Raw genomic sequence first — 22,761 nt, forward strand, 5'->3', positions numbered from 1 at the left:
CTAAATCCCACCAGCCCCCCCATGCTCATAAAAAATGAACGGTCCCTTATAGTAGGCGCTACCAAAGACCCTGTACATAACATAAGGCGCGCTTTTGATTTTTCAGAACTGGCTGGCCAGACTTTTAAATTCTTAAAGGGAAGGTACCAGTAAATAATTATTTGATGGTTACGTTTTATGCTAGTCCTTCGAATTTCTTCAAAATATCGTATACAAGTTTTAGAGTGATTATTTTTCAAGATTTTGCAAGCTCGTTTATATAGATATTATCCTTTGTTGATTTTGTTTTGAACAATTGTAAGATAAACCAGTATCAATATTATAAATTCGATATTAATTGATAAAAATTAATTGATAATGTTAATATTGAAATATCCATAGTTATTGATTACACACAATGGACCTTTTTTTACCGATTTTTATTGATTTCTGATATAATAAGCTATTTTCTATTGATTTTATCAAATATTATTGATTATCAATTTTATTGATTTGCTACCCCGTATTCTGGATTTGATGGTACATGTATCGGTGAGCTGAACGTTCATGCAGTACACTTTACCTGCCACAGTACTTGGACAAACAACTTCCTGTCCTGCACGTTTTGTACCTGATTCAAAAAGATTCAGTTTTGGATCTGCACTAGTCTCAATACGACGTTTAATTCTTTACTCGAGAACCAACCTGGATTTTGCTGCAAATACGTATTGTATAAGCCTCCAAAAGCTTTGTTAGTGTGCGCTATTACTGAACTTTTTGAAGTTTTGTATCAGTACAACATGTTAACATGTCTTTGAGTTACCGTCCTGTCCAAACTTCGTATACATGCAGGCATCACGCGCATCTCAAAGATATATTATTAACCCTTCGCATACTAACAACGCATATATGCGTCGAAAACACCGTTCTGGCTTCTATGAATTGCTTCTTGTTAACTTAAGCTACAACGTCATGATAATGTGTGAATGACACCAGCTGATGTATATTTCCATCATCAAACCCAGCAAATCGACTACGCCTCCCGATTTTCGCTGCATATCACCGTTCGTTTGGCAACAAAGTCCTAAATACCAATTGTTCGGCCAAATAATAACATCAAAAATTACACTTATTTGTCGTCAATTTTAATCCAAATAATTTGTTCAAAATTGAAAAGTCTATATTTACAGCAAACCTCAAGGTCAGACCTTGGTATCTGACTGGAAGTTTTCCTCTCAACGCTTTCCGAGGGCTATACTTCAGCCATTTTATCAGACCCAGTCTTGCGTATCTCACGTTGCCTCGTTTACGCCCGAAGAGAATTCTGGGTAATTCAGCCATAGCGCGAGCGTAGAACTCCTGCTCTTTCCATTTCATAGTTTTTTTTATAAGTGTCGAGCCACCCAGTACCACCAGCAAAATTTCGAATCCATTGAATATTTTACTACTCCAAACTCGCCCAAATAGCCTTGGCAGGTCCTGGAATCCATCCACAAAACGGCCAGAGAGGCAACTTCACTCGTGGGCCTCCATGTCTGCTACACAGCATGTTTGGCGACTCAGTCAGCATGAAATCACCTCTCACCTCTGTTTTCTTTCAGAGGATTGCCTCTACCCACATTCCAGCTTGATGATGCCAGAATGGGGGTTTCTGCAGAGGAAAATGGCTCGAAAAACACTTATAAAGCGATGATTTTACCAGATTCGTGCTCGTGCACTCGCTCGAAACAAACAACAACCGTCACTTGCATCACGTGACAATTTAGCCTGAGCCCACAGTTTCTTAAGACCGCAGATATTTTTATTTCATCTCCATTTATGGAGAAATTAAGTGGCTCAGACTATTTATTGCCAAAAAGTCATTGAAAAAATACCACACACCTAGGATTTAAAGGGTTAAAGAATGAAGCAAAGCCTATTCTACTTACCAAGACAAAAGCGGAAAAAAACGGCAAATAAGCGTTTGGTTCTGATGTGACAACACTTGCTTGGGTACTTGATGGAGGGCGCATCAATGTATATGGCGAAGGAATATCGGGAATTTTCGGAATGTCCGCGCTCAAACGGTACAGATAAGTAGACGAACCATTATTCTCCAATAATCCTTTCCCCTCTTCCTGGTTATTTGCTCCAGGCGTTGTCGTTTCGACCGGCAAAGTTGCAGCCGACTTGGAGCATTCGAAGATGCCATTCGATTCCAGCAGATTGAAACTCGCCACTATTCAGCGGTAGACATTTTCTTGACGAAACTACTCATCTCATATGGAGAAGCAAAACCCGGGATCGTTCTATTAAAAGCGATGCTTGGAAGATCGATATGAACGTTGTTCAAGGCATTCTTGTCTGTTTGTCCGCCATTTTGTAACCGTTGGAACAGGAGACGAGAAGCTGGGAACGACAATAATAGTCCCAGGTGTCCAGGAAATCGTTCCCAGAAAATTCCCCAGAAACCCATGCGCTCTTCGGACTAGGAAAGTTTGTTTGTCATACGACTTTATACTGTATTTTTGGCCCGGTTGGGGGTACTACCCTATATGGGCTATACGGGGCCGTGCCGCTGGATAGGGTATGGTTTTTGGCGTCTCTGCCCTGAACGGGGTATACAAGAACTTATATAATTTCAAGCGAGTCTGTGCTGGGGCCCGTCTCTCGAAAGACCCGGTAACTTACCGGGCCCTGTAAGTATATTTTAAAATGTTTTTTCGCCGATTACACTGTGATTACGGACATGGTACTTGGCCAATGTTTTCATAGAATTATATAAGATTTTAAAATTTAACATTCAAAGCTAACAAAAATTGACTACTGTTAAGAAACATTTATCACCAAAATCACTTACCGGGCCCGACGTTCGCCTTTGACGTTCGAGAAACAGGCCCCTGGACCCGTCCTAGACAGGGTATGGTTGCAAGACTGTCGTCGAGTATTTGGCAATCCGAAATCAGAGACGTTACTCTGCATTTATTTTAGTGAACAATGCTTCACGTCAATTGAGTTTCCACTTAAGGTTCACCTCTGTTAATGCGAAATTTTGGGATTTTTCGCCATCACTTCTAGGAAGTGTATCATTTTATCTGTTGTGATTGGTATTCGCGTTTCAATACGTGCAACATCACGTCCGGTAAGTGACAGTGGGCCTTTAAATGTTATTACTATTGCCAATAAACACTTGTGTAATCGCACTAATCGCACTAGAGGACAATTATGAAATTGTTTTCAGAATTTTCAAGACAAATTGCGTGTGAAATCGGCCAGAGACAAAACTTTTGCCTCATAAAGCATACTCACACCATGACGTAAAAAATGCCAATTGACGGACGGAGCTGCACTTGCTGCCCTTTCATCTTACGCCCACATATAGTACATTCCAAAAAAGCCTTGCGGCGCGTAATATTGCGAATACTGCGGCATAAAATATTCGTCAGGTTTTCCCGGATTCATGATGGCAAAATGACCCTCTGGTCACGTTTCGCGGAAAAAACCTCGGTGCATGGAGACCGCTGTTTGTCACCTGTCAGGTAACAGACATCCGTCTTTTGTTTTTCAAGATTTGTATCAGTTTGGCCTGCCTCAGAGGTAGTCGACGGTCCCTTTGAACTTTGTTCGGCCCTAAACAAATTTTGGTCCCGACAAAAAATGCAATCGCACCTGGTTTTTGGTCACAATGACAGATTTTTATTTTTTTTGACACCTCAAAAAACGGCTTGTCCTCTAGTGCGATTCGAGCTAGATGTTGTCCTTTGTCCTAAATAGGGTCTTAAAATAGAGGACATTGTCCTACACAGGGTAGGTATTTAAGGTTATTTTCGTCCTGAACAGGGTCAGGGTTTCAAACCCCCAGCGGCACCCCTATACTCAAACATGGGTCAAGTGCCCCCCCCCCCCCCCCCGGGGGGGTTTTGGATACCATGACACTCTGTTTTTTTTATATAAGAACCTTTTTTATAAGAACGTCGAGGCTGAGATTAACCAAAATTTTAAGAACGTATTAAGAACATTCCTCAGGGTGAGAGTCGATTAAGAACGTTTTTATTTTGCTGATCTGTGTAATCCAGGTAACAAATGTAAATTAACCTAAATACGTGAGGGCATGTTTTGTATAACATTAACAATGGTGACGCACATCTCGGTTTATCATAATCACTTTGATATGTTTCCTGGTCACGTCCGCATTGATTTGCTGAAATACATGTAGTGTATATGTAAAAAATATAAGAACGTTCAACCTCAGCTCCAAAATTAGACGTTCTTATAAAAAAAAACAGAGTGTATATCTTTTGATTTGATAGAAATTACAACACAAGAAACGGGAGTGGAAAGTAACGTTAAGCTGGGCGGATCCACTGACAACCTATTCAGTCTTTGGTGAGTAGAAACGAAAGGTTACTTTGTTTTTTAGTTTACAAGATTCAGCTTCAAGGTGCAAGATCAAACGCTCGCGATTGCGATGACTTTGCAGTTTTCCCTATTTCATTTTCTTTTCAAGGATAGCTGTTATTGTTATTGTAGCATAGTCGCTAGGAGCTTGAATCAGAATTGCTTTTTTCTTTGTCGCGAGCCCCGGCCCAACGAACATATCGATCGTGCATCCACAGACGAACCACCCTCCGTTTGTGTGGTGTAATGACTGTTTGCAATTTGAGACTTTATATTCGCGACACAATCGGTTGAAATTTTTACTGAGTAGCGATATTTAAAGTCGCCTTTTAACCTTTATGTTGAAGTAAAGTTTGAAGGAAATGTTGATTGAGTCACGCGTGGTGTTTTTTTGCCATTCCGAGCCGTAGAAACCCTTTTTTGGCGCGTTTACTGTTTTACAGTGTTGCCGGCCGGTAGTGAGAAAGGGAGTAAAGGCAGGCAAGAAACCGCCGGCGACCGCTATGGGTCGTTATTTCAAACCGGAATTGTCGCAAAATTTGAAAAATTCTTGCGGTTTTTTCAACGGCGTCCGATTAAATACATATTTCGCCATGTCGTGGCCGAGTTTGGGCTTCATTCGTCTAATTTCCTCCGAGAAAAGCGGAGTTTAAGTCCTCCAGGTCGGTTTCAAATTATGATCTGTAGCAAAGTCATGGACAAAAGGAATTCTAAGCATGCAGTCTATTTTAAATCAGCCAATCAGCGCTTCGCGACCGTTGCGCTTCAAACACGTGTCAGATGAAATGCCAATCTCGTATCCAGAGTCTTCAGGCTTTTTGGTCAGCGGGGCAACGCCGGGAAGACTCTGGGGACATCGAAAAAATTCAATTTTTTTGATTGGCTGTTCCGTAACGGTTTCCATTGTTTTACCGCAGAAATCCTGCGGTAATAAAATTCGATGTCCCCAGAGTCTTCCCGGCGTTGCCCCGCTGACCAAAAAGCCTGAAGACTCTGGGTACGAGGCTCGATGATCGCTATCACCACAGGTGTCCCAAGCTCACCTTTAGAGAAAGCGAAAAATTAATTATCTATTTATTCATATATGCGTCACGGCTGTGTGAGTTGGAACGTGACCTTTCATCATACGCGGTTGAGAATTTGAGCCCTTTATAAGACGTTGTATGGGGAATAAAATATCGTTCATTTAGAACGCTAAATACATTAAAATATCCTCATTTTTTACGTAAGATGATTAAAAAAAACTCACCTCGTATGTCCGTTGTGCTTTTTCGTTATTTTCGCTGTTTTGGGCTTTTTATGCCACCACTGTTCTCTCCTTCATAAGACGGAGTCTGCATGCTTAAAATTCCTTTTGTCTATGACTTTGCTACAGATCATAGTTTGAAACCGACCTGGAGGACTTAAGCTCCGCTTTTCTCGGAGAAAATTTGACGAATGAAGCCCAAACGCGGCCATGACATGGCGAAATATGTATTTAATCGGATGCCATTAAAAAAACTGCAAGAATTTTTCAAATTTTGCAAATTATTTGCAAATTATTTGCTCGGACACTCTTGAACAACGCAGATTATTGTGCCAAGTATCAATGTTTTGTAAAGTACAGCAAAGTTTAGTTGGTAATTCTCCTCCCATATGCATCTGAGACAAGTCCATTAACGAGGACTATGTACTCAGGTCACTAATGCATTCCCCTATCGACATAATTTTTCGGACTATTTGTAGTTTGTTGAATAAATTAAATAGGACAAAATATTTGCATACATACAGTGTAGTGTTTAGAAGCATCCGGGGGGGGGGGGGGGGGGGTACTCCCCGGAATTCTTGGTGGGGGTGTGCCGCCCGGGTCTTCAAATCCCGACCCTATTTCAGACCTAAACATGCCATTTTCCATACCCGTTTTCAGACCTGACCTCTAAAATTCAGACCCGTTTTCAGACCTGATAATTATGCATCAGTGCCGAACGGAAGTTGACGCAAGGAGTAAAAGTAAGCTGGAATGACATAGTTTATCTATTTCTTTTTCTCGCTATCAGTTATTCGTTCCAGTTACGTACTGAGAAGAAAAATATGTTTGTAAGCTTTCGTAAATGTTCCCCGCCCCAAAAACCCGACCGATTTCAGACCGTAATTGTCAAAATCTATACCCTATTTCAGACCAAAACGGCTCAAAAACCATACCCTTTGGGGCGGCACATACCTATATACCTTATATAGGGGAGTACCCCCCCCCCCTCCGGGGGAAGCATAGTGATTGCCAGATGGTATGACATATTAATATAGTGAAAAATTATGAGCTGTACACAGTGTGCAATACACGGAAGGGCCCAATGATTATCAGTAAAGTATTATTATCTTGAGTCAACTGTGCATTGAAGTTTTGCTTTTTTCCTTTGAAGCTTTGCCCGTTTTGACAAAACTTTATTGACTTGTGAACAGGAGATTGCACCTGTCTTAATGATGGTTTCATTTAAAGAGGAAAGACACGTCAAAATAATTATGCTGAACATAATGGCACATGCAATGTTGGTCAAATGCAGGGCCTCAGGGCTTTTGAAGTTTTATTTCCCTTAAGGTGTTATTTTTCAAAGAAACACACCAAAAAAAAAAAGACAAAAAAAAAAAATGCATGCATAGATAATTTGCACTTGTTTTAGCCAACTTTATGTCCTCGTCAATTTTTAAAAGCTGTCTTTAAAAATTCGACAACAGTGTCATCTTTATCAGTTATGAATGCACCAACTTTTAAAAACTTACGTGTACTTTTAAAATTTTGTGACAGAATCTTGTTAAACAAGTTGTCACTGCTGTGCAGTAAAAAAAAAAAACCAACTGCTGCAATGTTTCTTCGGCTGATAGCAGGTATGGTAACTTTATTTGTAAACTATAATTTTTAAATACACAGTCATTAACTGTTAAAGTAGGTACAGTATAACAGAATTTTTTTCATTTGGTTGATCAAATCTTCATTTTGTACTTGTATAAAATTTTGAAAAGAAATCCATATCAAAGTGTCTTCCCTGTATTTGAGGTGTAATTTCAAGTGTCAAATTTCACTTCTGGTTGGGTACAATACCGTGCAAGACAAGAGACTGAGGATAGTAATGGCTGTGGCGTCAACACAGGCAAGGCTTGTCCTACAATTTCTCTATTCCTCACAGTAGCTGTTGTTTTTCATGTGCAGAGGAGGAAAACAGTGTGTGGAGAAAAATATGAATGGGATTGTTGAATACTCAGAATGAAACAACTGAGGAATAGAGAATCTTCAAGACTAGTATTACTGCACGTGTTGGCGCCACAGTCCTACTATATATCAGAGGGCTTTATTTTTTATTATTTTTTTTAATTTTTATTAGCATAATGTAACACTACTAATACAATACTAAACACTGCTAACGTACACTGATTTACACTAATAGCGATAATTACAGTTCTAACTGTACTTACAATATAAGCATACTATATACTATACTACGGCACTACCAAAAAAAAAAACACGATTTACAATAATAACACTGTATCTTCACTACCAACTTTTTTTTATACAATATTATAACTGACATTATTTACATTACAGTGCAAAAGCCACTTACATTGCACTACTAAAAAGGTATCTAGATACCAACATCAGAGGGCTTTATGCATTTTCCATTATGAATGCCAATTTCAGCTCATTCAAAATATCTCCATTTTGTAGGATGTAACGTGCATTTTTGTGGTATTCTGCATGTACCTATATACATGTACACTGTTACAGGTACAAAGAAAATATCAAAATATTATTATTATTAAAACAAGGAATCATATTGTACCTGTGATTTTCCATTTGATTCAAGAAAATATCTTTACCCCTTCTCCACCCTTGGGGCCCTTCCCCCCTGGAAGGCCAATAGCATTTCTAGCAGGGTGGAGACTTTGAAAATCAATTTGGGTGGCAAACGTATCCAGCTACAGTGTACATTGGACTTTGGGAGGGGTGGTATGCTGGACTGTGGGGTGGTGAGGTCCTAACCAACAAATTCTCCAATGGGAGGGGCATGGAAATTTTATGTACATGTAAGAACCACATTGAGTTGTTTTAATTTGTTTTTTCTTAGGGCTATCCTTGTTGGAAGTTGTAATCGCAGGTGAGGAAGTCATGTGTTTTTCATTCATAAAATTATGAATGTTAACTGTGTTACTGTATTTATATGAGTTGACTGAAGGTTGAAGGAATACTGTTGTCAGTTTACAACATACATGACTTGCATTTTAATTTATACTTTGAAATACAATGTGCAGTTCCAGAAAACATCCTTTCCCGCCCCATGGAAGATATTTGTTAATCCCTAGGAGGTGGGGTGTCTTACGTTGTAAAAGTTAAATTAATTTTTAGGAGCAGAGTATACAGCTAAACTGGAATTTCCTGGGGGCCGCGGGGGAGGGGCTTGGGGCAAAGCAAAAAAAAAAAACTTTCAAGGAAGGAGCATGGATATTTACTGGAACTGCAGAATGTACATCTAATTGTAAAGGAGGGATTTCTTCCTGACTTGTGAATTCTCTGTACACAATCTTGAACAAAATTTTGGCGGTAATCCTTTAATTTGTGATTAGGGCAATTATTGCAATACATAGTCACCCCTTTTTTAATCCACAGGTTTTGACCTGCCACATGGAAAACCCCACTAAAAATAAAATTGTTCAGCATAAATAATTTACCTTGAGTACCTCATGATTTTTAATTTTAAAAGTGAGTCTTGATTCTAGCAATGCCTACTGTCAAGCAGCCAATTTGACGGCTTAATTCCCAGCTTCTCAGAAAACAGCAGGATACTGAGACACAATAACAAGTGTTTCAACTGTGGTATCTCGCAGAAGTTCTTCTTTCTGCTCAAAGTAAATAGGAGGCATTTCAGTACAGGCTAACTGAAGTACATGTGGGCTTCAACCTGTGAATGAATGTTTGGATTATCAACATTGATAACTAAAGACCATGATGGTGAATTCCAGGAGACATTCAAAAATATAAAATGAGGAGATTTGACCAAATCCATGTTTGTCTCTTTTTTGTAGAGGAGTGGGGAGCATGGGGGGTTTTGATAAAAAATTCTTCAAAAATGTGAAATTCCACACATCTTGCGCCCCCCTTTTCCCCTCCCTTGGACTCTTCTTTATACATGTACTTGCATGTACATGTAGGTGCATTAAAGTTAGCGCATGTCATATTTGTGCTCAGTAAGTTACAGTTGTATCTCTCTCAACCAGTTTCTCTTTGTAATTTTTGCCAGCTTATTGTAACAAGACATTTACAAGCTCTGTTGGAACCGTGACCTCACCAGGTTATTCTCCGAGATCTATGTATGCACATAACCAGTCCTGTACATATGACATCAAAGTTTCATCCATTTTCCCCCAACGAGCAATCAGGCTTACATGGTCCGCATTTGACATCAAGGGTAAAATGCCGTTTTGTTCTGAAGATTACGTGGAAATATTCATTGGATGTAGCAGACGTTTTATTGGGAGATATTGTTCTACTTCTCCGCCTTTTGATGTTTACTCGTCGGACAACTGCTTGCGTTTAAGGTTCAAGAGTGACAGCTCTGGTAGTGGCATGGGATTCATGGCCACATATTCTACAGTTTCACCTGGTAATAAAATATATTATTTTTTTAAATAAAATGTGATGCCGTTTTCCTGAAACATACAGACTGTATAATGGGATGCAGTTTAAGAGTAGACTGTTCACAGTCCCCTAGTATTCCGTGGGATTAATTCGAGACTCGTACTGCTTTGCCTTCTGTTTCAGAAGGATTCCCAACCGCATGTACACGAGTCGAAATTTATACAATAAAGAATTGAAAAATTGTCAAATACTTGTGAAATGCTTGTGGCTAGTTAGACGCGGCATTTGCCTCGGCTAAGAGACTCTTCAGAGATCTTCAGAATTTATAGGCAAACTCGCCCAAAGTCCTGTTCGGGCCAGACTACTAACATTCTTGAATTTGCGAATGGGACTACGGGCGTGATGCTCAACGAGGTTACCTAGATAAATTCTTAAGGCCTCAGAAGAGTCTTTTGGACGAGACGAAGTGCCACGTCAGACTAGCCACGAATTTCTTTTTTTTTTTTTTCACATCAAGTATTTGAAAACTTTATATGCCTGAGAAAATAAGTAAATAAATAAAAAAAATAAATAATACGTAATTGAAAGTCGCTGAAATAAGCCACTTTGTGCTGAAAAAATGGTATGAAAACTGGGCAGAAAAACAAACTCTTTTGGTGTGATTTGATATGTGAACCAAAAGGACTTGGACAGTCGTGGAGTAGTTCAAGGAATTCAAGCGTTGTAGGTAGGACATGACCTCATAAAGGTTAAGATTAGTCTCTCGTCAGTTCTCTCACGGATAGTGGTTAAAATGAATTGGTTCTGTTTTCTCATCTCTGGGTCAATGACATTTTCAAATGGAATCAAACTTCGCTCTTTTTACCCTTCGTTTGATATGGCCAGAGGAAATTCTATGGAAGTTCTCAAAATTATACATGTATATAGTGAAGAAATACTTCACATAAGCCATGATTACACACAAGGCAACTTTACCTACTGCACGTGGTAATTTAAAATAGAGAACCTGACATAATGTTTTTGCGTTAGATGGTGTAGGGGGATTTCTGGTGACGTTCTTTGTTATTGTAGACCGTGACATCTGCGTCATGACATAATACAAAACGTTGCATCACGCAATGCAGTGATGCTTTCGTATGTGGGGCATTCTGTTCCGCATGAAGGACACGAAGATTCAGCAATGTAAGGGCTAGGGAGAGTATTATTTAAATGATGCTTCTATCATGATTTTAAACCTTAATGGGTTCTTGTTGCTAATTTTCAGTCTTTATGTACAAAGAATTTAAGACAGCCCTGAATGCAAAATTCAGTTGGCGCTTAAGCTTCATATTTATATTGAAAGGGTCCCTAAAATGTTTTTAATCCTGGCAAAAAAAAAAAAAAAAAAAAAAATTGCAATATTCTAAACAATACGCTCTGGCCCATACTGCAAAGGTTCCATGGAAATTTTCCAAACTTTTGTTTCAAGATGATATTATGTGTAGTTTTAATTTACCCTCATTCATTCCGAATTCCCACAATTATCTCCAAAAGTTATCAACTGAAGATACGTGAAGTATTTTGAATGAGCCACTTTTATACAGTAATAGACTAATACCATGTATTTAAGACATTTTTTATTTCATGTGCTGTCACGCTTAAGGTTTCTAATCATCCTGTTTTTGTTTTCTTTACAGGTTCAGGTTCTCTATCTAGTAAGTAATATACTAATATATTTGACAATTATTCCACGAGCGCGCGTTGGATATGAGATGATAGATAGCCAACGAGGCGCGTAGCGCCGAGTTGGCTATAATCATCTCATATCCAACAAGCGCAAGTGGAATAATTGTTTTATTGAAAACAACCGAGAAATATTGCTAGATCTTACTGATTTCGCTGTGCAAGAACGACCAGAAGGCAATTTAATGGTCGCCATTTCTCGGCCATGGTATAATTGCTCATATACCATGGCCGCTAAGCCAATCAAATCTCTCGAATTGCATTATACACTGATGCAGTTTTTAATAAATGCTAATATGCAACTCGTACTATTTAAAGTACTGATCATGACCATTCCTAAACTTATCAAACCAGCGACATAGACTTCACATAAAGTGCTTGGGCTAATTATTCAGAGTGATTTGAAATGGAGTGAACATAATTATTACCTCAGTGGTTGCTAAGGTGTCAAAGCGCTTAGATACAGTACATGTATAGTCTCAGGGTGTTGTACCATGGGGTGTCCCTGCCACTGATCTCTTTCCCATTTACATGTATGTTACCCTAATACGTTCTACGGGTATTTTGGAATAAGTAACCAACTATCTATCAGATCAACTCGAAAAAGTTCAAAAACAAGCCCTGCGTATTATCTACCCTGGGCATTCATATACATGTAGCTAGACAGTTGGCAGACTTCCTAAGATTAGACACGTGGCATGATGACTCTGGAGTAAATTAATAAGGGTCGCCCTCTTTCACAACATCTGACATAGCTAGATCAGGGCATTTGGGCACGAACGTTTTACTAGAAACTCAAACAGCTGTAGTCTCTATAAGTTTACAATGTAGAACATAGTGTTTTAAGAATAGTTTTTTCCCAGTGCCATTATATTGTAAGGTCTTATACCAAAGTTCACCTTTGATACTTATACAGCTGTAGTTTGATAATATTATATGTATTCTCAGTAATAATTAATTACCTCTTGTAAACCTTGTAACCCGGTCCCTGGCATACTGTTTTATTCTCAATCTGTAAACTTTTATTTTTTTCTTCATTTGTAAACACAAATTAGATTTCATTTTTTATGCGATAATGCGAGAATTTAATTAAATAAACACGATAAACACAATATTGAACCAAAGGTTGTGCAGCAAGATTTGGTGGAGTACTAACAGTATTAAACACAAGTAACCTAACAGAGAACGCTGGGTAGAATGCGTTCTTAAAGCTTTTGTTCTGTTTCACATTCCATTTTCTTTCAGATAACATCTTATTAAACAGCTACACTTTAACAATATATACTACATGTTCATGTACGTGTACCTTTGGGAAGGCTTTTTATCTGCAGGACTTTAGCGCTAAAGATGTTTTCTGGAGGTGGGGAAGGGGGTGCCTACCATATATTTTGGGGAGGGGGTCATTAACTGGGGGACCCTTTGCATTTGGAATGTACAGTATGCTACAGTGTAAGTCAGGCCTGACTTGTTCAATATACTTGTTCTTTGAGTAACTAGGGATTTGTAACAAATAAACTTAAACACATGACTTAAACTATTTTACCTTTTCTTTATCCGTAGGAAATTGCTATGAAAGCAGAACGAGGTATTCTGATGCTGGAGTAATCTATTCTCCTAATTGGCCTGGTAACTATCGATCTTTCCAGGACTGTGAATGGAAGATTGAGGTGGGAAGTGGTAAAGGCATCTTAATTGCTTTTATGGACTTTCATCTTGAGGATGATATTGGATGTGATAATGACAAAGTCAAAGTAAAAGGTGACAGGATGATATTTTTACTTGTTAATGGGGGAGTCTCTTAACTACCATAAAATTAATTGCTGTTGGATGCATAAAAAGTTGCTACATGTAGCCATCAATTGTCTTTAAAAATAATGCTAATATCCAACGCTTTGTTACAAATGGTATCTCAAGTATTTGCGTAAAAGGCAATAGCTTACAAATGTTCATCGGATTACAAGGAACAGTTTACAAGGCTGAATTGTGTAATCTGTTAAAAAAAATGCAGAACTCAGAGGCTGTTCCTTTCCTCTTAGTGTTACAGCTGTAGGGATTTTTTATTGTAATTTGCAGTTTGGGGCTGACACATGTCAAAACCCTACAAAACAGCATGCACAATATATGTAACAAGATATCATGCTTAATAAAAGGCAGTCTATGACTGCATGTGGCTACTGCTTTATTTTTGTAGAATATATTGCAGTAAAAAAGCAATGTTGTATAAAATTCAGAGGGTTGAATAAACAGCTAAAATTGTGCAGCTTAATTTGATCGTGCGGTCACATGGGCGAATTTGGTATGGGGGGGGGGGGGGTTTGTCTATACACTTTTTAAAGTACACAGGGGACAGTAACAGATATGGTTTGGCTCTCGCGTGGTGAAGAAATTCCGTGAATCAAGATACACAGATAAACAGCCAATAAGCTTTTGTAATTGAGAAATTAATTCAGACAGACGTGAACACAGGTCTGTCTGAATTAATTTCTCAAATTCGTTCAATTTTCGCCTCAAATGAAGGGGACCAATCCAAGCGAACTGCAAGTCACTAAAACACAATTTTTCGACTCTTTTAAACTTAGTACGATTTTCAAAAATTTCACTAAAGCTATTTGAAATATGACAGATCGATCAATTTAACATAAAGCATGGTGAAATTCACATTCAAACCTGTACTATTTTGTAAAGTGGATTCCCAGGAGCACGCAAAGATTTCTGAGAACGTCTACAGCTCACACGATGATTTGCAGATCTTGTTTACAATCGCACATGTTTCGCCTTGACACAAAATCTCAACAGGAATTTCTTGGCTATGAAATCACTGATTTCCTCTTTTAAGCAGCCGAGTGTTCCTTAGAAGTTGTTCTCTTGATTTACAGTATTGAAAACCTGTTTTCCTTCCAAGGACCACAAATTGCCACCTTGATAATCCATGTATGAAAGACACGGCTACCATTTTGAATTGAATACAAGGATCTTCCGTAGAAATAAAGCCGACTGAGATCTCGACAACTTGTCCTGGTGAACTCGACCCAACTTCGGGTAAATTCTGCAATTCCGAAAGCTTTTGATTTACGGACTTACGCACAACACTATAGCATAGTAGCTGAAGGCTGTAGCCACAAAAATCCCATTATTCTTAGTTCTTGTAGTTACTTTAAGAAGGCAGAGTTGTTTGAAGTATGGTTATTGCTAATCCAGATTAAGTAACATGACAGCTTTAATAATAGGTTTTGTTCAAACAGCCTTACCCTGATCTGTAGTTAAAAGACCTCCCTTGATTGACCTCCAAGAGCGATGGAGTGGAAGTGAGACAGTCTGACAACAGGCATCATTCTGACGCTGTACAAATGTATCTCTTTTGCACTGTACACTTAAGAGCAGCTCTGATGCGTGTGACATATTACATCATAAAGCTTGCATGTGTTAAGAGAGATGGATGTTGCATGTACAAATATTATTAATTTGTACTGTAATACATGTATGAAAATTTTTCAAAATTATAATAACGAAGCACGCTATTGTGTTAGCCCTAGCCGCCGTTGACCATTCTGTAATGCCAAAAGCACTTTCACATGCCAAGTCTTAATTGCTGCAAAGAACAAGCACATTATCCAAATAAGGGAATATACTACATAGTCAAGCCTGAGTTTGCATACACGAAACAAGAATTAGCTGTGCATTAGGTTTGACATACTGTAAATGCAGTATACATGTGCACATTTGAATTAGCCATTGCTCCACAGTCATGCCAAAGTGGAGCTTGCTTGCTTTTATTGTACGTACAGTCTAGTATAAGTTGCCTGATATAACTTGATGCAGGAAAGTCTAACTAAGGGTGTGTTTACATCTGAAAACTCGCCCTGGTGTGAATTTGATACCAGTATGACATTGATTTCATACCATGATTTCATACGTGATTTCATACCGTGTTTACATGAATGGACACTTCGTGTCGTCAAATGTGATTATGACGCCCAGGTGACCCCATATTAGACTGGATGTTGAAGAATGCACATGCGCTACCTGTTCCAGACTCACAGGAGAGTGATTTCATGCTGGAGCAAACAGCCATACCGTGTTTATATGACGTTGGAATGAGTTTTCGTATTGGAATGAAAATGTCGCCCTGGTAAAGTTACCAGGGTGAAATCACACCAGTATGACTCTCTCTGGTATGATATTTTGTGCTTTTATCATGTAAATGAATAAAGAGCCACGAGGGAACCGGAGTGAACTGGTACCAAAATGAAAGTCCCACCGGTGTCATGTAAACACTCCCTTATTTGTGTTTTTTGTAACAACATGCTCAGAGGTAGAGTATCTGAACCAGCTGAAGATAAATTTAGGAATATTTTTGCAGTGTGTAGTGATTTAAACTACATGTACTGTAGTGATGTTTAAAGGGTGAGTGCACTGTTAAACTTAAATCAATCTGACTTACACATTACATCCTTTTGTGATAGGAGGGAACAATTACCAGTCATATGACTCATCAAGCACCATCAGAGGCCCAATGTGTGGTTACATCCATCCATTCTATTTCACCTCAAATAAGGAGCGAATTTATATCAGGTTCAAATCTGACCGGAGTTTTAATAAAGAGAGAGGCTTTGTTGCTGGTTATGTTAAGTATGATTCAAGTAAGTGTCTTGGATAGTAAGCCAGTTTATTGCCTGCATAATAAATGCTTATCAATAAGAGTGTTTTTTAAGGTAAATTATATTTAGCTTTATATAATTTTTAATATGACAGTTGTAAAAACTATTATTACTATTATCATTATTATTATTATTATTATTATTATTGTTATTGTTATTATTATTGCTTTTGTACAAATATGATCAAGTGCGTGTTACAATAAAACTAAACTAAATTAAATATTCACAAAAGCAAGCATTACTTTATCATTGAGGATCTTGGCAAGAAAATGAAGGATCCTTGAGGATCTTTGCAAGATCTTGGGAGGATCCTTAAAGATCCTTGAAGATTTTTGCAAGATCTTGGGAGGGTCCTTAAAGATTCTTGAGGACCTTTAAAGATTCTTGAGGACCTTTGCAAGACCTTGGAAAGATCTTTATGGATCTTTGAAGATCCTCCCAGATCTTGCAGAGATCCTCAAGAATCTTCAAGGATCCTCCCAAAATCTTGCAAAGATCCTCAAAGATCTTCTAGGATAATCCCAAGATCTTGCAAACATCCTCATTAAGTATCCGTCAATTAATCTTATCAAGATTCTTAATAAGAAATGCAGGTACAAAAGTCGGACCGGATCAACTCGGACTGCCAGTCCGGGTCGGATCAACTTGGATCGCCTCGGATCATGAAAAAAACCCCGTAAAATTAAATGAAATTGAAACTTTTACCCATTTGAAGGTTAAAATTCCGGTCAAAAATTGGGCCAAATTAAGAAAGACTCGCGACGTTTCTCCGTGTCGTGCTGTGTTGTCAAACCGCCATTTTGTATTCTAAGTTCCAGTTCCTCTCGGACTCGTCTCGAGATCCCGCCGCGTTGATCTCCACGATCATGGACCCAGATGAAGGTAAAACCTAGGCCATCTTTGTCAGTGAATTTGTATCCGTCCACCAAAATGAAAGTTTCAGTCATAACCCATTTCTGTTACGCTACGTGATCAATGTGCACAACACTCACCTTGCCCTCTTTGCTTTCTCACTGAAACTTTCATTTTGGTGGACGGATACAAATTCACTGACAAAGATGGCCTAGGTTTTACCTTCATCTGGGTCCATGATCGTGGAGATCGACGCGGCGGGATCCGGAGACGAGTCCGAGAGGAGCTGGAACTTAGAATACAAAATGGCGGCTTGACTACACAGCACGACACGTAGAAACGTCGCGAGTCTTTCTTAATTTGGCCCATTTTTGACCGGAATTTCAACCTTCAAATGGGTAAAAGTTTCAATTTCATTTAATTGTATGTTTTTTTCATGATCCGAGGCGATCCGAGTTGATCCGAGTTGATCCGACCCGGACTGGCAGGTCCTGGCAGTCCGAGTTGATCCGGTCCGACTTTTGTACCTGCCTTAATAAGAATCTTATTTAAGAATCTTACAAGAACCTTACAAGATCTTGTAATATCTTATCAAAAGATTCATATATCTTTTAAGATCTTGTTAGATCCTATAAGATTCTAACAAGATCTTAAGATTCTTTATATTCAGCTCTTATTTGATCTGACAAGATTCTTACAAAGATCTTACAAGATCTTATAAGATTCCTACCATGATCTTACAAGATTTTATAAGATTCCTACAAAGATCTTAAAAGATTTTAAAGGGAATCTTACCAAGATCTTACAAGGTTTTATAAGTTTCTTACCAAGATCTTGAAATTGTCACGATCTTACCAAAAAGGCCCAAGATTTGATTTTGTTTTCCAAGCAAGCCGCAAAATAGGGAAAAACCTGGAGTGTATACTTTTTTATTTTCTTTGGATTGCCCTGACATTTCTGGCAATGACCTACAATGGTTCATTCAAATAATGTAGAATCATGTGTTCCTCAGGGTTTGATCACAGCTTGCTTGAAATACAAAATCTACACATACCTAGAAACTGACTTGAGGTGGATATACTCCTAGCACTTCAATTCAAAGGCTAGGGCATTGTCAAACCATAACCAACAAGAAAAATTATAAGTGCGATAACCTTTTATTGCTAAATCTTGGCTATTCATGTGAAATAAATTGATCACAACAATCTTCAAAAGTTCACATGGAAACTTTCATCTACAATGCCATATATGGCTTTTTACAAGGCATAAAATTGTACTCAAGTTCTTGTGATGCATTCTCACAAGATCAAAGGCACTATTAAAAATAATTATTATAATATTGTAATCCACAAAAGAGTGACAGAAAAACCTTTACCAACAAATGTTCTCTAGACTAGGATAAAGTTCTACACGGAACTTTTTCTTCCATTTGCATCAATTAATGGAGCACTAATAATAATCTATTTGACTTAATTAACCTGGCAGCTTTAAAGCCTTTCTAAACAACCCTGAGACTTATTATTTGCCAGTATTATTTTCCCAAGAAAGAAGCAACCTAAAAGAGTGTACATATGAATAAGAGCTTGGTTTCCACTGGTACAATAATGTTCTTTAGTGTTAGTGTAAAATAAACAAATAGGGGGAGTGGGGTCTTACGTACATTGTAAAAGTTGAATTTTAGAAGCAAAGTATGCAGCTAAACTGGAATTTCCTGGGGGCCGCGGGGGAGGGGCGGGGGGGGGGGGGGGGGCAAAACGAAAAAAAAAAAACATTCAAGGAAGGAGCATGGATATTTTCTGGAACTGCAGAATGTTTGTAAAGGAGGGCTTTTTCCATGACTCGTGAGTTCTCTGTACACAACCTTGAACAAAATTTTGGCCGTAATCCTTCGCGATTAGGGAAATTATTGCAATACATAGTCACCCCTTTTTTAATCCACAGGTTTTGACCTACCACATGGAAAACCCCACTAAAAATAAAATTGTTCAACATACAGTAAATAATTTACCTTGAGTACCTCATCATTTTTAATTTTAAAAGTGAGTCTTGATTCTAGCAATGCCTACTGTCAAGCAACCAATTTTAGGGCTTTCCCCAGTTTCTCAGAAAACAGCAGGATACTGAGACACAATAACAAGTGTTTCAACTGTGGTATCTTGCAGAAGTTCTTCTTTCTGCTCAAAGTAAATAGGAGGCATTTCAGTACAGGCTAACTGAAGTACATGTGGGCTTCAATCTGTGAATGAATGTTTGGATTATCAAAATTGATAACTAAAGACCATGATGGTGAATTCCAGGAGGCATTCAAAAATATAAAATGAGGAGATTTGACCAAATCCATGTTTGTCTCTTTTTTGTAGAGGAGTGGGGAGCATGGGGGGTTTTGATAAAAAATTCTTCAAAATTGTCAAATTCCACACATCTTGCGCCCCCCCTTTCCCCTCCCTTGGACTCTTCTTTATACATGTACTTGCATGTACATGTAGTTGCATTAAAGTTAGCGCATGTCAAATTTGTGCTCAGTAAGTTACAGTTGTATCTCTCTCAACCAGTTTCTCTTTGTAATTTTTGCCAGCTTATTGTGACAAGACATTTACAAGCTCTTCTGGACAGGTGACCTCACCAGGTTATGGTTCGAGATCATCGTATGCACATAACCAGTTCTGTACATATGACATCAAAGTTTCATCCATTTTCCCCCCACGAGCAATCAGGCTTAAATGGTCCGCATTTGACATCGAGGGTAAAATGCCGTCTTGTTCTGAAGATTACGTGGAAATTTTCGTTGGATGTAGCAGACATTCCATTGGGAAATATTGTTCTAACTCTCCGCCTTTTGATGTTTACTCGCCGGACAGCTGCTTGCGTTTAAGGTTCAAGAGTGACAGCTCTGGTAGTGGCATGGGATTCTTGGCCTCATATTCTACAGTTTTACCTGGTAATAAAATAAATTATTTTATTTTTTTTAAATGAAATGTCATGCCGTTTTGTTCAATAATTATGGTAAGCTGAAACATAATGGGATGCAGTTTAAGAGTAGACTGCTCACAGTCCCCTAGTATTCCGTGGGATTAATTCGAGACTCGTACGCTTTGCCTTCTATTGCAGATGGATTCCCAACCGCATGTACACGAGTTGAAATTTATACAATAAAGAATTGAAAAATTGTCAAATACTTGTGAAATGCTTGTGGCTAGTTAGACGCGGCGTTTGTCTCGGCTAAGAGACTCTTCAGAGATCTTCAGAATTTATAGGCAAACTCGTTGGGCAACTCGCCCAAAGTCCTGTTCGGGCCAGACTACTAACATCTTGAATTTGCGAATGGGACTACGGGCGTGATGCTCAACGAGGTTACCTAGATAAATTCTTAAGGCCTCTGAAGAGTCTTTTGGACGAGACGAAGTGCCACGTCAGACTAGCCACGAACATTTTACATCAAGTATTTGAAATCTTTATATGCCTGAGGAAATAGGTTAGTTGAACAGCAATTGGCAAACATGATGTTATTGACAGTCGCTGAAATAAGCCACTTTGTGCTGAAAAAATGGTACGAAAACTGGGCAGAAAAACAAACTCTTTTGGTGTGATTTGATATGTGAACCAAAAGGACTTGGACAGTCGTGGAGTAGTTCAAGGAATTCAAGCGTTGTAGGTGGGACATGACCTCATAAAGGTTAAGATTAGTCTCTCGTCAGTTCTCTCACGGATAGTGGTTAAAATGAATTGGTTCTGTTTTCTCATCTCTGGGTCAATGACATTTTCAAATAGAATCAAACTTCGCTCGAAACTTCGTTTGATATGGCCAGAGGAAATTCTTTGGAAGTTTTCAAAATTATACATGTATATAGTGAAGAAATACTTCACATAAGCCATGATTACACACAAGGCAACTTTACCTACTGCACGTGGTAATTTAAAATAAAGAACCTGACCTAAATTTTTTGCGTTAGATGGTGTAGGGGGATTTCTGGTGACGTTCTTTGTTATTGTAGACCGTGACATCTGCGTCATGACATAATACACAACATTGCATCACGCATGCAGTGATGCTTTCGTATGTGGGGCATTCTGTTCCACGCACATGAAGGACACGAAGATTCAGCAATGTAAGGGCTAGGGAGAGTATTATTTAAATGATGCTTCTATCATGATTTTAAACCCTAATGGGTTCTTGTTGCTGATTTTCAGTCCTTATGTACAAAGAATTTAAGACAGCCCTGAATGCAAAATTCAGTTCGCACTTAAGCTTCATATTTATATTGAAAGGGTCCTTAAAATGTTTTCAATCCTGGCAAAAAAAAAAAATCGCATCATTCTAAACAATACAGTCTGGCCCATACTGCAAGGGTTCCATGGAAATTGCCCAAACTTTCTTTTCAAGATGATATTATGTGTAGTTTTAATTTACCCTTATTCATTCCGAATTCCCACAAATCGCCAAAAGTTATCAACTGAAGATACATGAAGTATTATTGAATGAGCCACTTTTATACAGTAATAGACTAATACCGTGTATTTAAGACATTTTTTATTTCAAGTGCTGACACTCAAGGTTTCTAATCATCCTGTTTTTGTTTTCTTTACAGGTTCAGGTTCTCTATCTAGTAAGTAATATACTAATATATAATTATATGCTGATATGCAACTTGTACTCTTTAAAGTACTGATCGTGACTATTCCTAAACTTATCAAACCAGCGACATACACTTCACATGAAGTGCTTGGGCTAATTATTCAGAGTGATTTGAAATGGAGTGAACATAATTATTACCTCAGTAGTTGCTAAGATGTCAAAGCACAGATACAGTACATGTATAGTCTCAGGGTGTTGTACCATGGGGTGTCCCTGCCACTGATCTCTTTCCCATGTACATGTATGTTACCCTAATACGTTCTACGGGTATTTTGGAATAAGTAACCAACTATCTATCAGATCAACTCGAAAAAGTTCAAAAACAAGCCCTGCGTATTATCTACCCTGGGCATTCATATACATGTAGCTAGACAGTTTGGAGACTTCCTTAGATTAGACACCTGGCGTGATGACTCTGGAGTAAATTAATAAGAGTGGCCCTCTTTCACAACATCTGACACAGACCAGGGCATGCGCGCACGAACGTTTTACTAGAAACTCAAACAACTGGAATCTCTATAAGTGTACAATGTAGAACAGAGTGTTTTAAGGATAGTTTTTTTCCCAGTGCCATTGTAAGGTCTTATAGCAAAGTTCACCTTTGATGTTTATACAGCTGTAGTTTGATAATATTATATGTATTCTTAGTAATAATTAATTACCTCTTGTACCCTGGCATACTGTTTTATTCTCAATCTGCAAACTTTTCGTATTTTTGTCTTCATTTGTAAGCACAAATTGGAACTCATTTTTTATGCGATAATGCGAGAATTTAAATAAACACAATAATTATTGAACCAAAGGTTGTGCTGCAAGATTTGGTGGAGTACTTACAGTACCAAACACAAGTAACCTAACAGAGAACGCTGGGTAGAACGCCTTCTTAAAGCTTATGTTCTGTTTCACGTTCCATTTGCTTTCAGATAACATCTTAT

General features: G+C 38.3%; 2 protein-coding genes and 1 long non-coding RNA gene across 3 annotated transcripts in view; 2 read left to right on the forward strand and 1 right to left on the reverse strand.

Moving 5' to 3' along the window:
* The window catches only part of LOC146465230 (blastula protease 10-like), a 532,877-nt gene that overhangs the window by 405,773 nt on the left and 104,343 nt on the right, over nt 1–22,761 (forward strand). Inside the window, exon 3 of the mRNA XM_085128517.1 lies at nt 4,247–4,344. The gene's annotated coding sequence lies outside the window, so the exon portion shown is untranslated. The remainder of the gene's footprint in view (nt 1–4,246; nt 4,345–22,761) is intronic.
* Nucleotides 1–22,761, reverse strand: part of LOC146465265 (uncharacterized) — a 283,446-nt gene that overhangs the window by 59,167 nt on the left and 201,518 nt on the right. The gene's annotated exons all lie outside the window — the stretch shown is intronic.
* The window catches only part of LOC146465266 (tolloid-like protein 2), a 91,124-nt gene that overhangs the window by 52,551 nt on the left and 15,812 nt on the right, over nt 1–22,761 (forward strand). Inside the window, exons 3-8 of the mRNA XM_085128494.1 lie at nt 9,624–9,986; nt 11,638–11,655; nt 13,244–13,441; nt 16,147–16,323; nt 19,769–20,131; nt 21,780–21,797. Coding sequence (XP_084984620.1) covers nt 9,624–9,986; nt 11,638–11,655; nt 13,244–13,441; nt 16,147–16,323; nt 19,769–20,131; nt 21,780–21,797 — 1,137 coding nt within the window. The remainder of the gene's footprint in view (nt 1–9,623; nt 9,987–11,637; nt 11,656–13,243; nt 13,442–16,146; nt 16,324–19,768; nt 20,132–21,779; nt 21,798–22,761) is intronic.

Source organism: Pavona decussata, unplaced genomic scaffold (genome assembly GCF_977016875.1).
Source record: "Pavona decussata unplaced genomic scaffold, jaPavDecu1.1 SCAFFOLD_156, whole genome shotgun sequence".
Lineage (NCBI taxonomy): Eukaryota > Metazoa > Cnidaria > Anthozoa > Scleractinia > Agariciidae > Pavona > Pavona decussata.